The sequence below is a fragment of the Lissotriton vulgaris genome, chromosome 7 (assembly GCF_964263255.1).
Source record: "Lissotriton vulgaris chromosome 7, aLisVul1.2, whole genome shotgun sequence".
Taxonomy (NCBI): Eukaryota; Metazoa; Chordata; class Amphibia; order Caudata; family Salamandridae; genus Lissotriton; species Lissotriton vulgaris.
The window spans coordinates 183,450,333-183,466,991 of record NC_141695.1 but is presented as its reverse complement, the minus strand read 5'-3'; the positions used below and the strand labels follow the sequence as shown (position 1 = coordinate 183,466,991).

The 16,659-nt window shown below is 42.8% G+C and overlaps 1 protein-coding gene across 3 annotated transcripts in view; it reads left to right on the top strand.

The window, feature by feature from the left end:
* Nucleotides 1-16,659, top strand: part of LOC147701147 (sialic acid-binding Ig-like lectin 13) — a 506,089-nt gene that overhangs the window by 213,147 nt on the left and 276,283 nt on the right. For all 3 annotated transcript variants that reach the window (XM_086929910.1, XM_086929909.1, XM_086929908.1), the window contains exon 5: nt 6,796-6,837. In XM_086929910.1, coding sequence (XP_086786036.1) covers nt 6,796-6,837 — 42 coding nt within the window. The remainder of the gene's footprint in view (nt 1-6,795; nt 6,838-16,659) is intronic.

Genomic DNA, 16,659 nt, shown 5'->3' with positions numbered 1-16,659 from the left:
ATGTAATCTGAGTGCTAAAATCCTGTTTACTGCTTGTTTTCCCACCACTTGGGTAAGATGGAGTTTCGAGGTCTGTATCAACTGCGGAAGTTTCAGAGACTCGTGAAAGCCTCTTAATTCCAGTGCTTCCAAATCAGTTGTGCGCAAACAAAGCCGGACTTGTTATTTTGTTGCGCTTTTAATGGCAGCATAGTTGATTAACTCGGGATCCCAATTATGCACTGCAAGATTCAAAATTTCTTTGGCGGAGGAGAGACTATTTGACCACGGATTCCCTGCTTCCAGAAAGATATTCTTTATACTAAATTTCAAAGAGTTTTCTGGTGCTGTGGTATTGAGGTAGTAGTATTTACTCATTAAAGCCAGTTCCTCAAGTTTTTGTTGTGTCAGGCCGAATTCAAGCCGCACTAAGGTGTTTCTGGTGCAGGAGGGTAGATGGAATAGCTTTTTCTACGCCGAGCAGTGAATTTTTTCCAGAGTGCTTGATAGTTTTCCTGGGAAGGCCTGCTGGGCATAGTTCAATGATGGTATTAGCTTCACCCTTAATACTCTTCGAATTGCTGTTGTCGTGGGGCTGTGTAAAGTGGCATGCAGCTTTCCAAGGGCGTATGAGATGCGTTTCCCTTTTGCCCGTATTTTGTCCAGATGAACTCCCGGGCACCCTGTCTCACTTAGCCATACCCCCAAGTAATTATATTGTTGTGTGCAGTCCAACGTCAACTTTCCTATTCTCCATTTTATCAGTTTTTTCTTTGGAAAAGGCCCGAATATTATTATTTTTGATTTGGCTGCATTCACGATCAGTTTATTCTTTGCATTATAATTTCCCAGAGATGTTAAAGCTTTTTGAAGCCCGATTTTGATGTGATCTAGTAATGCCAAATCGTCGGCGTACTGCAATAATTGAATCTTAGTATGCCCAAGCCGGGGTGTTGCTAGTGATGTTCCAGTCAAAGCTTTGCCCACGTGTGCTGTGTATAAATTGAATAACATCGGGGCTAAAACGCATCCTTGCTTCAAGCTGCGATTGGTGTAAATTTTCTCTGTGGCTGCTGTATTTGACAGTTTAATTCTGACCCACGTTCTTGAATATAGTGATATAATTGCTTTTAATAGAAGGGGGTCGATGTTCCAGCTTGCCAATTTCTGCCAGAGAATAGAGCAGTCGACACCATCAAAGGCCGCAGTGTAGTTGATAAAGCAGGCAAAGATGGGAAAAGATTTTCGTGCCACTGCCTTAGATGTTAGGTATGAGAGCACAATGATGTTGCCCACTGTTGAGGCTCCTGGTCTGAACCATGTTTGGTAGAAGGGCAGAAGGCCTTCCTTACTGACCCAATTTGAAAGCTCTGCTAGTAAAGTGCTTGCGTAGGCCTTTCCCTCAATGTCATGGAGAGCAATCATGCGGTAGTTTTGTGGGTTTGATTTCGGCCCTTTCTTATAAATGGGGTGCAGAAGTGACCCTCGCCAGGAGTCCGGGACGTTCCCTGTTGCTCGACATTCGGCATATAACATGGTCAAGTTTTCAGTCCAGAAGTGTGTGTCTTGCCTGAACAGGGAGCCTGGCAGTCCATTGAGTCCCGGCGCCCCATTGGGTCTGTTTTAAAAAAAATTGTGTTGACTAATTTTTTTTCTGATGAACTCGGCTGCTTCGCAATATTTAGGGAGTTTTTGAGGTTGGTCAGTTGGGTTGCATTATCCAGGTCTATATTTGGGTGAGTTAAGCTACCTTCCTCTTTGTACAAGTATATCACATGGGCTGTCCAGATGTCAGAGTCAATTGAGTTCTCCCTCAGCATGCTCCCTTGGTTTAGGGTGTTGAGGTATTTCCAGAACTCTTGTGTTTTGCTGGGACTCAACAATCCAAAGATCTTTAGCCATTTTGCTTCAATTTGATTCCGTTTTTCGATCCAAACTTGCTTTGAGTGTAATTTTGCTGTTTCCTGAAGCAGTTTTTTGTCTTGAGTTAGGCCAGTTTTCAGGTATATCCTTTATTTGGTTCGCACTTGTTTCGCACTTTCACGGATTGCAGGGATATAACCAAGGTTATGCCTAGGATAAGAATTAACTTTATTTGTTTTTCCTTCTTGTAGATATAATACTAGATTGTGAGCAAACCGATCCCATTCTTTGATTGTGCCCCTATTTTATTTATTTATTTATTTATTTCGATTTGTATAGCGCGTTATAACCCAGGGGTCTCTAAGCGCTTTGTCAGGTACGCACAGCAGACATTCAGAGGGCCATTCGAGAATTTACAGCCCCACCCAAGCTTGTTGGAAGAGCACAGTTTTTAACTTCTTCCGAAAGCACAGCAGGTTGGTTTCTCTCCGTAATTCCACTGGTAGCTTGTTCCAGGCTGCTGGAAGGGTATTAGAGATAGTGCGGCCATCAACTGTGGCCAGCCTAAAACGTGGTTGGGTGAGGAGAGTAGCTTCCGACGATCTTAACATCCTACCAGGCCTATAGGAAGTCAGGCGGGCCTTCAGATACCTTGGCGCCTTTCCGTATAAGGATTTGTGTGCAATGCAGAGCCCTTTAAACAGTACCCTCTGCCTCACTGGCAGCCAGTGCAGCTCACACATGAGGGGGGAGGCATGCGTATTCCTCGGTTTCTTGAAGATGAGCCTTGCAGCGTCATTCATGACAACTTGCAACTTGTCCAGAAGTTTTTGAGGCAGGCCTATATATAGCGAATTTCCATAATCCAGCCTCGCTAAGATCATAGCAGAGGCCGCGCGCCTCAAAGTTGAAAAGGACAATAGTGAAGAGATTTTTCTTAGTTGTCGGAGAAGGCCAACACAGGTTCCCACCACCGCAGTGACTTGTTTCTGCATGGATAGCTTGCCATCCACATGGATGCCCAGGCTTTTTACTGCCGCCGCTGGTTCTGGGGGTGTCCCTAGTTCTCTTGGCCAGAAACCATCATTCCATGGGTTGCCTACGATAGTGAATGGCAACACCTCGGTCTTGTCAGGATTGATTTTTAGCGAATTCATGGACATCCAATTGGCTGTGTGCTTAAGAATATTTTGTAATCTCGCAAACGCACCTGGCTCGTCCTCCATTTGGATGACAATTTGGGTGGCGTCAGCGTAATTGTAGACCTGGCAATCCATCTGATTAAGCAGTGAGATCAGAGGCTGTAAATAAATATTGAATAAAAGGGGTGAAAGGGCGGACCCCTGCGGCACTCCACAGGTAATCGATGCTGTAAGGGAGAACAAGTCTTCGAGCTCTACTCTCTGCGTCCTCCCTTTAGTGTGCCCTCCAATCATGCTTTTTTCCACTCTTCATACTTGTATATAGGAGCCGTGCCCCATTTGATCCTTCTCCCAAAATATACTGTTCAATACAGTTTGTTGATCCAATTTGTTTTAGCGTGAAGTGGTTGACTGCTGTAGAGTTTAAAGCTGTTATTAGAGTCGCGTGGTCGCTTTCCTTCCGCTGTACAACTTCGTACCCTGTCATTAGCCTCTGTAGCCTGCTGCTTAGCAGGATGTAATCAATTGTGGTATGATTGTTGTATGTTGGCGGGCAGAGCGTTTCTGGGGAGTTTTTTAGGAGTAAGGAGTGGGCTGTTGACAACTGGTAGGCAAGCAAAAGGGCATTAAATGCTTCCGTCGAGGAAGAACTATTGTTTTCAGCAGACTTTACCCCAATGTTATGGGTATTAAAGTCTCAGAGGATTATTGAGTCCATGTGAGCAAATTTTAAGAGGAGATTTTCAATGTTTACTAATAACTCGGAGAGCTTATCCTTTGCTCCTGGTCCATTTGGATTGTAGTAAACATTGATTAACAGTATGGTCAATGGGCCTTTGTTTGATGAGAGGCCTTTCAAAATGCCGGCCATGTACAAATTTGATGTTGTTTTTATTTCCCTAAATTGTATCTTCAGTGAAAGCCTGGTATATATTGAAATGCCTCCTGCCGGTCTGCCAAAGATGTTCTTCTTAATAGCTGGTTTATGTTAATCCGCGATCCCCTTATTGAAACTGGTTTGATGGCCCATGTTTCTTGGATGCAGAGTATGTCAATTCCTGCATGGAACGGAGGTGATGCCGGCTGTTGTAATAGTTTTGATGTTCCAGCTACATTCCAGGACATAATCGTTGTGGTCTGTCTACCAATTATCTCCATTTTTTGTTTTATACCTGATAAATCTGCCTGTCGGTGCGTTGGTCTGTTCCTAATTGTAGTGGTGAGGAAGTTAGGAGTTGTGAAATAAGGCCCTGGGCACCCAGGACCAATCTTCAATAGAATTGTTTTGTATTCAGCAGCTCCGGGTGCCTTTGCCCAGGTTTGTAGTGACCTTGATTAACCCATTGTTTATCAGTTTTGGGTTTGTTCCACTGTTGCTCCCATGAATATAGAGAGGGTTTTTATAGGTGGATGTTGTGGCTCAGCTAACGGAGTCTCCCTTTGTGTGTCAGGTGTCCAGGAATCGTTTAGATGCTTCGAATGGACGTATTTCAACAACAGCATGGGGTATTTTATCGCCGGTCGGTTTATGATCTTTATGCCCCAGTCTTCCAATAGGTTCTTATTTCTTTTCAGTGTATGAACCGTGTCTAGATTAGAAAAGAGCAGTTCTGTGGGTTCGTTGATATCGCCTGGTCCTTGTGTGAGAAAGGAGACACTTTCAATGTCTGTAGACTTTATATTTTCCAGGTCTGGGATGTTCGCGAAGAGTGTTAATAGGTTGCTACGGTTGAGTATGTCCCATTTACCCTGTGAGACAAGGCAGAGGTCATTAAATTTGGCTCAAAAGATCGAATATGGAATCAGTTATGGTGGCCGAGCATGGCCGAAAAACCTCCAACACCAGTTTCAAAGGCAGTGAATCTGGAGTAATGGTGGAAAAAAATCCTACCTGGGCAGCACAGATCAATCAGGTAACATTAGCCTGTTTCCTTACCATTAAAGGGTTGAGGAAGATCCTCCCATATATACCATTTGCCTTAACGAAAATTGTCATCATGTCAACCATACTCTCCAGAATTGACTCCTGTAATGCTCTCTATCTTGGACTGGGTGTAGCCCAATTCAAAATGCTGCGGCCAGAGTACTGCTTGGGCTGCCAAGACAACATCCTACCTCGGCAGCCATAAAAAATCTTCACTGGCTTCCAGTGTGCAGACGGATAGAATTCAAATCACTCTGTCTAGTCCACAAGGCTTTGTTTGGAGAGGGCACGGAAGAGTTGCGGAATCTCTTCTCGAAGTATGTTCCTGCACGGACCCTTAGATCCTCGTCGTTGGGTCTGCTACAAGTTCCAAACATACAGAAAGTATGCTGTGGGGGAAAGCGCTTCTCATTTCTGGCATCAAAGCTCTGGAACAAACTTCCACTGCACATAAGAAGCCTGCCCAGTAGACATGCATTCCGCGAGGAAATTAAAACCTGGCTCTTTCCCTAATGTCATCTGAACGTCTGCACAGTAGATGTCTCGATCCTAACACAGCGCCAAGACGCCTCGGCAATAGCGCGCTTTACAAGTAAAATCAGTCAGCCAGTCAGTCATTTGCTCTATACTCCCATCTTCCTCGGTAGAGCCTTTGGATTTTTCACCGCTCACCATGATCATAAAGTTCATGAGTACAGGGCATGTGCTACCCCTCCGCTCATAGCCAAAATTGACCCCACCAAATCCCACTGCTGCTCTAGATGCGCAACAGAGCATGCTGACTTTTCACATCTGGCATGAAACTGTGCCCCAATAACCATATTGGGAGGATAGGTTTTGCTACTATCACGGATGATTGAATTAGAACTTGTGCCAACCCCTCTCTTTGGCATTGTTGGGCTATGTTAAGCGATTACCTGCAGAAGTTCAGCGATTTGTCGCTATTGTTCTATTATTGGCCAAGCGGCAGGTATCTTTACATTGGGGCGGCACCACTGTCCTGACAATGAGGGCATGGCTCTGAGACTTAATATAAGGCAATAAAATGAGCGATTCCTGTGCTACTCTACAGCCACTAACCTCCAGACCTAAAAATATATGGCAACCGTTACGGGACAACTTGTGGCTTTATCCTGAAGTGGGAGAGGGGGCCGCCGGGGCTGATGCTTACCTAACAGTGTTCCATGTAACTGTAAGCACGCAAGCACTGATCCCCCTGTGGATACCTTTGTTGAATCCTTGTCACCATTGGGGCATCTTACCTGCTGCATTCTCCTTATTACGATTGCTTCTCTGTCCTCCTCTCCATTTCTCCCTGTTGCAATGTACTTTTCACTTGGTGTCACTTATATTATTTATTTCCTTTTTTTCTCATTTGTACGCTCTCGCTTAACAAGAAGAACATATTAAAAGGATAATTAGGAAACCTTATGATACGGGCTTTATCGAACGGGGATTCGGTCCTGTTTGTTGGAATATTAGATAAAAAATACCTGCCAAAATGCTCTGATGTCTTCAAGCTTACAACATGTTATCAAGGTATCCCATGCTTCTTTCCACAGATCTAACTTCCTTTTTCACAGCCAGTTGATAATCACTTCTGCAAGAGACTACATCTTCCCTTTTCACTGGGGACTTCTACAAGCTCCATCAAATCATGCTCCCTCACTCCTATTAGCGGCCATCACTGGTTTTATTAATAGAGACATTGTCATTGCACTCAAAGACACAAAACACTCAAGAATAGCGATGGGGTAATCAATAATGCAGAAACAAACACTTACCACCGTCAGGTGAGGAAAAAGGAACTGTAAAAGAATACTGCTCATATACATCTGTCTTCAGATTGGCCTAAGCCCCTTATTAACTTTATGAACTCTGTTACAGATCCACCTGCTGCACCAGTGATTATCCCGTATGAAGCAGAAGGTAAGGTACTGGCATGGTTTTTTGTTTGTTGCACACTGTATAATAACTATGTTTTGATCTTATATTGAGCAATATTAGTCATAATATCAATCTGCTTTTGAATTGGTAGATCAACAGTTACAGGCACAATTATGTTCAACTGTTCATAGAATATGAAGACATTTCTTGCACACAATTATGTGAAGCAGGGCACAACACAAGACCTCTGACTATATAACCCTTATAATACACTAGCAGCCCGCCCCGGCTTTGCCCGGGGGAGAAGGGGGATGGGGCAGCATTTTAAGCCTCTGTGCACCCCCCCGACATTGCCCGCCTCTCGCCTGCCTTTGCCTTACCTGAGCCGCCCGCTCCGGACTTCACCGCCACTCCTCGCCGCACGTCACCGCTCCTCCCCGCATATCGTCATTACGTCTCGGTCTCGGTCAGCGCTACGTCACGGCCGGCGCTTGTTTTAGGGGACTACTTTGTTTACAAATTTTAATTTTTTAATTTACGTTTTTTTAAAATTTAAAGTCACCTATGTCCATCTACACACCCTGAGGATTCCAACAATGTATTGGGTGTGTGGATTGGCGCTGTTGTTCCCGTGTTTACCTTGCCAAAAGGATTCTGTTCTCTCTTTATACTAGTCGTATAGATTACCCAGAGGAGGGTGCAATATTTATTGCACTCAAAGAAATCCAACAACACAGTGGTTGGAATTGATCAGGTGCGATAAAAAGCACCTTTTACTAATTTTACCCCAAGAAGTGGAGTAAAATGTGGATTATGGTGCATACCTCATTTCCTGGCAATTACTAACCCTTTTTCCCTATTCAATTCTAGCAGGCTGGACTTTGTGAAATTTTAAAAAGGCTAGTACATTTATCGCATTCCACTCATTACTGGGTGAAATAAGCTTGTCATCACTTGGTTGCTCAGTTGTTGCAGCACAGGGATTAGAATTTTCTGGGAAATAATTAAGTGCGTAAGACCTGCCCTTGTAATTTCTCAATTGACAGATATCTCTGCCTTAGCCTATTTATAAATCCAGGTATATTTTTATAATATGCTACTGATCATCGAGTGCTCTTTTGTAGATATCATACTACATAATACATAATGGGCACACTGTATGTGGGACAAAATTAAGCAATGTTTTCTGCATATTTACACAATCAGTGTGGGAAAGACAATGCCCATTTAATATTAAATCATCACTTACCTGGGACTTTCTACCTTTGTTGTCAGCTGTTGCTGGATACTGCCATTAACGCCACCACCACCACCACCAGAGTTATTTTGAGGGGAGAATGTTGTGTTGCTCCTTTAAGTTATGTTTAGAATTGTTTTGCTTTAACATTCCTTTTAGTCCCAGGATTCTCTTCCATCCTCTGTCCTGACAGTTGCTGGGGAAGAAGTCCTGTGTAGGTTGTACCCTACCCAGCTCCTGTGCTTTCCTTCTAATAAACTCACTTTTTCTACAAAATATTGAGTGGACTCAATACTACAATTTTGGCGACGAGGTCCAGGAAGCACTAGGAAATCCCTTGAACCCTGATGATTTCAATTTCAAGAATTTTTCGAATTTTTACCTATTTACAAGGAAGAAGCGTTTTACTGGAAAATTAGTTCTACACTTATTTCATCGATATTTTAAAGACTCTTTACTCCAAGGAACATCTTTATTCTGCTTCTACCTTGACTGCCTCTACTACGTTTGACTGCTTTCTTCGTTTGACTGCTTTCACAGTACCCATGTGAGTAAAGGATCTTTTTGTTTTAATTGACCCCGGACTTCCGTTTTATGCGCAATCGTTTTAGGGACTTTGAACTATTTTCATTGTCTTGGCGCTGGGTCTGTAGTTAATTTTATCCTTATAAAAACTTGTGGAAGAACTGTGCATCTTTTGAAAAGTGCAGTGAAGCAGTTAGTGAAGCTGTTACCTTGACTTTAATCGAGCATCTTCATTCTGCCTCGCTCTCCAATTCTTCCACCCTACGTTCGTTCTGATGCGCATCATACCACGACGCATTACGCACGTCGTGTGATGACGTAGGACGCTGGCGGCCATTTTGAGGTTTGTTGCTGGGGAAGAAGTCCTGTGTAGGTTGTACCCTACCCTGCTCCTGTGCTTTCCTTCTAATACACTCACTTTTTCTACTAAATATTGAGTGGACTCAATACTACAGAGACGCTGTGCTCGAGTGAGGAGCCCAGCATCGAACTTCAACCCCCAGTATCCATAGCAGCACAAACGCCGCCCACAATGGTTCGTTCCACCCGAAGGCACACATAAGGAATGCAGGGCTCCCGCAGCGTGGCAGCTTCCACTTACCTGGGACTTTGTGCCCTGGTTGTCTTTTGTTGCTGGATACTGCCATTAACTGCGCCACCGCACCAGAGTCATTTTGAGGGGAGATGCTGTGCTTGAGTGAGGAGCCCAGCATCGAACTACAAGCCCCAGTAGCCCTAACAGCACAAACGCCGCCTACAACGGTTCCTTCCACCTGGAGGCACACATAAGGAACACAGGGCTTCCTGAGCGCGGGATGAGCGAGGGCTGGCCCAGGCCAAGGTCGGGCCCATCCAAGCCTGTCAGAGGCTGGAAGAGGCTGGGCTGGGCCACACCACCAACATTGAATTTCTGTATATGAAAGGACTGGGTAATTCATATAAGTGACAGGTACTGTGCGATTATCAAAACCAGATAAAATAGTAATAATGAGTAAATGCAAACCTGGTACCGGGGTGGTAGGGACTCTGGACGCTTTTTTACTGAGGGTTGAATCGGCTCTCATTCATGAGATAGAACTCACAGAGAGAAGGTTGTCATTGGAACCAAAGCATGCACAATGTATTACTACACAGATAGGGTTCATTGCCCCAAAGCGATGCAAATGTGGAGGATGATCTGGCCGACCATAGCGTTCATTCTGAATATTCAAGGATCATTGACATAGATTTAGAGCAACCTAGACCTTCAGAGGTAGCAAGGAGTTCAACTAGTCCAAATATTACCACCAGGGGCCAGAAGCCAAAAATAAGCCAGAGTAATAGCCTTGAACCTTCTACCAAAAAAGGAAGGGCCGACCTGCACCAAAAAGTAAACAGTCTCCAGAGCCTACAAGGAGGAAAACGAATGTTACGGATAATGGTAGCAGGCAGGGACAAAATGTCTTATTATAGACACTTGCTAATGGGCCTCTTGTGGGGCAACATGAGGATGAAACATTGAAAAGACTGGAAGTAATGCAGACTGCTCTGCTGGACCCTTTGTCACACAAATTATCTCAGATTGAAACTAGGCTTGCCAAGATAGAAGAGTCTGTTTTTAGTACTACCATTTCCCATACTGGTGCTCACTCATGCAAGGGCACGGGCATGGGTGCAAATATTGGCATTATGAGAGATATGGGCAATAAAAGTGGTATTTCCACCGGTGGCATAGCCTCCCCTAACAATCCATGCCCCACTAAAAAAAACAAGGGACATCTAAGTTGGGGAGGGTTTGAGCCACCAGTCACCACATAGAACAAATTTATTAAATGAGGGATGTACAACAAAACCCAAGTAAAACACCTTCCCCCAGAGGCTACACCATATGTAGTTATCATGGCAAACGTCCCAAGTTTTAAACCTAATACACCTAATACCCATGAACATTGGTCATCCTTGCAGAACAAAAGCCTGCATTTCCTTGAGACCAGGACAGGCCTTAAATACATCTTCTTCACAGAGTTTAAAATGGTGCAGAGAGTAGGGTGGATAGGAAATCCTCATAAGACCATACCAGGTAACGGTATGGTTATAATTTTTAAATCTCCAGACTTGGTGCAGATAATCCTGCGCAGGGCTGGGAATAGTAACATTATGGCACAGGAAATAAATATTCTCCCGCTCAGGCTTTTTAATGAACCAGCCAGAGATTACTGGGGAATGAGAGTTGCACAAATGTTTGTGGGGTCGACTCAAGGAAGGGAGATGATCACAATGGGAGCACAGTGGCAGTCAAAGGTTGGACATGCATTTCCTTGGGTCAGACAGGGCCGCAATGAAATTCTACTTAGCAATCGATACAGTATTCTAAATTCCCTTGAAGGAGTTGATTGACTGGGCGATGGTATGGCCCACTCAGGTGAACATTCAATTAACTGGGAGTTTGCTCCTAGCAAACAACTAGTGAACACCCCCCATATAGAATACTCCACCTCTATCAAATCTCGTGTAGCTGTAGGTACCTATTCAAACCTACCAGCCTCATCAGGACATGGGGAAGTTTGTGAAGTTTATAAAAATGTGCTACCAGGAGAACTCCTGAATGAGAGTAAGTCTGTAACCCCAGATATGATTGAGGTCCACGTACATGGTCACATCACACCCCCAGACGCGCAATTCATGCCACAGGAGATGAGCGTGGAGGCAACCTGCAACCTAGTCTCTTGGAATATCCAAGGCCTACGATCTAAGATAAATAATCCTATTTGGAGCGATTTTAAAAACGCATTACAAAATGTTATCCCTTTAAGAAACCTGGCAGAAAGATTCAATCCACATAATGGCTACACAACTTTCCACATTGCTGCAGTTGAGGGCTCAAGTGGTGGAGCAAAAGGTGGCCTATGTACTTACATTTAAATATACTAAATGTAAAAAAGATAGAGAATAAGCTTGCAGAGCCTAATTATCAGTTAATTACGGTGGATTTTTATAAAAGGCCACGCATGCTAATAGTTAATCTTTATAATAACATCCCCATTGGAAACTTGGGATGGATACTAACAGCTGACCATGGAAGTGATTGCCATATGCAGTAAAAGCATAGAAGAAATCATGATTATCATGTTGGGGGATATTAATTGCTCATTATGCTCTAATGTTGATGAAAAGCTTTGTGGATTCATATATGAAGAGGGTACCAGCAATTCTTATTTTTGTCACTGTGTCGGGGGACTTGTTTAGTGAAATTATATTTACTTTAGACCTGGGCTTTGCGAATGAAATCAGTGATCATCCTGTCCCTATGGGTTATACCTTCAATGGAAGAGGCCTATATAGTACTATAGATTATGTACTTTTGACAAACAACCACGCTTCGAAGTTACGTGGTTTTTTGGTTGGAGATATTTCCCCCATTGAGCAGCCCCAATGCCACTTGACACTGTACATGCGCCCGGAGGCGCGATGTTTGCTTCGCCCACCTTCCTCATTGCGGGATGCGCGCAGGCGAAGCCCGAACCAAGGGCGGGCCTGTCTGCACCTGTCAGAGGCCGAAGGAGGGCGGGCAGGGCCACATTATTTCCAGCTTCCACATCAGAGCCCCTCTGTGATAAGCGCACAAACTGAAAAGGTACTGTTTGAACTTGCGGTGTGTCGCTATTGACATCATTGACCCTACTGACTATATTTATTGATTATGGTTCAATGGAAGGAGGGAAAACTAAAAGTGGGCAAGGGATAGTTGGCAAGTTAGATCCGTTTTTACTAAGGGCAGAATTTTCTCCCATTCAAGAAATGGAGTTACTAGAGCGCATAGTGTCTATGGATCCCCATACTCAACCAGTCTGTACTAAACCCTGTACCTTGGATTCACAGGGAAGTTTGGGTGACAGTCAACTTCAACCTCAAACCAGTGGGCCACACTCATCAAACCTATTGCCTAATAATGGTGCAGCACATTTAATTGAAGAGGCTATGCCAAATGTTGTAACAAGAGGCCAGAGACTTAAGAATACGGGTGGAAGGAGTGTGGTACCGCAGCAAAGGAAAAAAAAGGGGCAGGCAGCAACTAAACTATCAAAACAGAATTATTTCTCGCCTAAACCTTTGAGTGAAGAGGGTGAACAGATAGATAATGAACCTCGTTCAGAAGTCAATTCATGCACAGTTCAAGCTGAGGAGGTATCCACAACGTCTATGCCAACAAGGGAGAGGTGGCTTACTGGATTAAATTGGAAGCATTAATATCAGTACATTTAAATCCCATCTTACAAAAGTTGACTGATATATAAAATAGGTTATATTGTTTATAAGAGAAAACTAATAGCGCACCTCCGTCATCAAGAGATCGCATGCATAGACCAATCAGGACTATGGATGGGGCTTCTGGAGGGGATGCATGGACCTTGATTTCCCCACCAAAAGTGATGTTACAGGATGGGTTAAATCAAAGGAGGGTTCATTTGTACGATAGTGAGCCCTCATCGCAGAGCCAGGTTCTACTCCGAAAAGTTGGACAGGCCACCGACTCTTTAAACTTGGAGCCGGTTGGTCAGGTATATGCCAAACCAGATAATAGTGTGAATTTGGCCTGGTTGAGAACCAGGACACCAGTACGCACTACTTGATTTGTATTTAGACGTTAGTACATTTGTTTATTTTTCATCAAAAAATCAACTTAGATCAGCAAAACATTCATATTCATGTTACATTTGTTAAAGCACATGTTCATTAGCCAACATATACATAGATATCATCAATCTTATATCGTACACCGTAATATCAATACATTTAGTGTCAACCCAATGCATTTCGGGGCGCGAGCCCCTTCGTCAGGGGTCTGTATGTGGATGCCAAGGAGAAAAAAGAAAGAGAAAAAGAATCTAATTACTATTGATGCACTGTAGAAAAATGAAATTGAATCTCTATATAATTAATGTTTCTTACCGCAAACTAGGCGAGGTCTATTGGAAGTTATATTCCTGGTTAAATGTTGGTATAATCTACATGACAACAAGAAATACTTATGAGTATGTAGAGAATAATAAATAAACCGGTGCCTGGTATAAATGGAGCGTATTGTTACCTGTGCGCTTGTATTGTTAGAGTCTGTGGGGATAGACAAAGGGTAAAAGGCAGGGTCAGGATTGAAAGAGGTGTCCAATGCTTACATTGCATGAACCTAAAAATGGGTTAATTGCAAAGAGAAGTAATCGTATCTACATCAGTTCTCACCTCATATGTACTGTCTTTAAGTCAAGGAGCCTGTGCAGAAATAAAAGAGATTTCTGATAAATGCTGTGAAGTAGCAGCAATCGCGGTAAATAAAGACTCCACAAGTGTAGGAGTTTACCTGAGGGTTCTACCCAGTAAACATCGAACTCTGCAGGGGCTCGATGAAGAGGTAAGAAGATCTGCCAAAAAAAAGTGAAAACAACGACCTGTAAATTGCTGGCCAGCGTGCAATTCGTTCAGATCACAAAGCGGAAGGAAAGCTTAGTGGATAGTTAGAGGAGAAGTCTTACCGGAGCAAAAAGTTCATTAATCCCGTCTCGGCGTTTTTCCGAATGCAAACGTGAAGGCAGCTAGTCCTTCCTTTATTCGATGATTACTATCGCGTGGCTATCGAAAACGGACTGTAGTAGTTCCGAAGTTGACGTGAAGGCGACTAGTCCTTCTTTTATTATAGAGATTGATTTTGCAAGTTAATGCCAATACCGATCTCGGGATGGTTTTTATTTTAACTGCGAAGTTGTGGTTTAGAGGTTATAGGCGAGTCAACGGATTCACCATGAAATTAGGTGTTTATAAAAACCTTAAATTTACGAGTCTACTGTTAGTACAGTAAAGTAGATGGCTAAGGTCGCCATCTTGGAGTGGTGTGTGGGCTCGGTGTATAGGCGCCGGAAGCACCAGTTATAGGTTGAAGAAGGTAAGCATGATGGAGGAAAACAAAACATGTGGAGAAAACAACAATCAAGGTGCACGGAAGATAAGAGAACAGTAAATGGTGAAACGTGTGGCAGAGTTATGGTTGTTCAAAAAATGTCAGGTTTCTTCACCTCTGGTATTTTTACATCATATAGCTTTCAATCAACAATTACTATTCCTTTTGTATCATACAAATAAAATATAATGAATAGTCCTGCCTATTTACATTCTATGAATGGTGTCCTACTGAACCTGAGTATGTCAAGAAGGACTTGCTATGCAGAATGAGATAAAGAGAAATGTGGGTGGTCAAGTACGATGAAAAATGCGTTTAGTGAGAGACTAATGATAGAGTGTCAAGTGGGTGTAACTGTATGGTAGACCATACTCAATGTGTATTATGAGTTCAAGCTTTTAGGTGATAAGTGGATATTGCAAAGAGGGTAGTAATAGTATGCGGTCTTCTCGGATTTGGATGTCTATAGGAAACATATAAGATCTAACTTATCATTCAATCCATTTGCGATAAGGGTCTGAAGCTTTCGAATCCAGAATGTTTCTCTTTGGATTAACACTTTAGCATTGTCTATACCCAATCTTTGGGGAACCATTTCAATGATTTGGAATCTTAGTTGGGCGATGGAGTGCCCCGCTTCGTTCCAATGTTTTGCCAGGGGTGCAGTTATGTTCTTGTTGCGAATACGGCTTTTATGTTCCGTCAGCCTGATTTTCAATTTTCTGTCTGTTTTACCAACGTATAACAGTCCACATGGACATTTTATGGAATAAACCACATGCTCTGAGTTGCAGTTTGTTGTGTGCCTTAGTTTTATCTTTTCACCCGTGCGTGGATGAAGCAAGATGTCTCCTAAGATGACATTGTTACAGTTTTTACAATTGTAGCATTTCTGGGTTCCCTTATGTGTTCTTTTAGATGTCATGTCGTCATTGGTAGCTTTATTCAATAGTTCTTTGAGATTCTGAGACCTTTTGTACGCGAACAATGGTTTGTCGTGGAAGAGTGTTTCGAAATCTTTATCAGCTGTTATGATTTCCCATCTTTTGGAGATTATCCTTTGTATGTCTTTTGACACAGATGAGTATTTTGACACAAATACCATCCTTCTGTTGTCAGTTTTGGTCTTTTTTTGCAGTAGATTCTTCCTAGGTATGTTTTTAACTCTTTCCAAATGGCCTTCTAGCAACTTCTCTGGGTAGCCCCTGTCCAAGTATCTCTGTCTTTGCTGTTCCAGACTTTTCTTGCAATCCGTCTCATTGGATGATATTCTTTTGATCCTCATGAATTGAGAAATTGGGAGATTGTTTATGAGGTTAATCGGATGAAAACTCTTGTAGAGGAGTGCCGTGTTTCTGTCTGTTTCTTTCTTGAATAGTTTGGTTTGAATTATTCCATTTTGAAGTTCAACAAGAACATCCAAGAAGGGGAGCGCCGTGTCACTGATACTGTGGGTAAATTGTATTCGTGGATTGGCCAGGTTTAGACTCTTGATATTCTGTAGTAGTTCTGTAGGTGTGCGTCTCCATATGATGAAAATGTCATCAATATAGCGCTTATAGTAGACTAATCCGGCTTGCCATGTTGGATCTTCTAGTATAAAGTCTAGCTCAAATTTCGCCATAAAGATGTTCGCGTAGACGCAGGCTCCTGGGAATCCCATAGCTGTGCCTGTTTGTTGAATGTAGAAATTTTCTTTCCATAAAAAGTAGCTGTTCAAGAGGCAGAATTCAAGTAGTTGCAGTATGAAGTATTTCAATTCTTCCAGTATTTCTGATCTAAGTAATGCCCATTCCATCGCTTCTAACCCTTGCTTATGGGGAATCGATGTGTAAAGCGAGGTTACATCTATGGTGCATAATGTCCAGTTTTCATTGTCCACTTTTATGATTTCTGCTAACAGAAATCATAAAAGTGGACAATGAAAACTGGACATTATGCATTATGCATTATTTTCATTGTCCACTTTTATGATTTCTGCTAACAGAAATCATAAAAGTGGACAATGAAAACTGGACATTATGCACCATAGATGTAACCTCGCTTTACACATCGATTCCCCATAAGCAAGGGTTAGAAGCGATGGAATGGGCATTACTTAGATCAGAAATACTGGAAGAATTGAAATACTTCATACTGCAACTACTTGAATTCTGCCTCTTGAACAGCTACT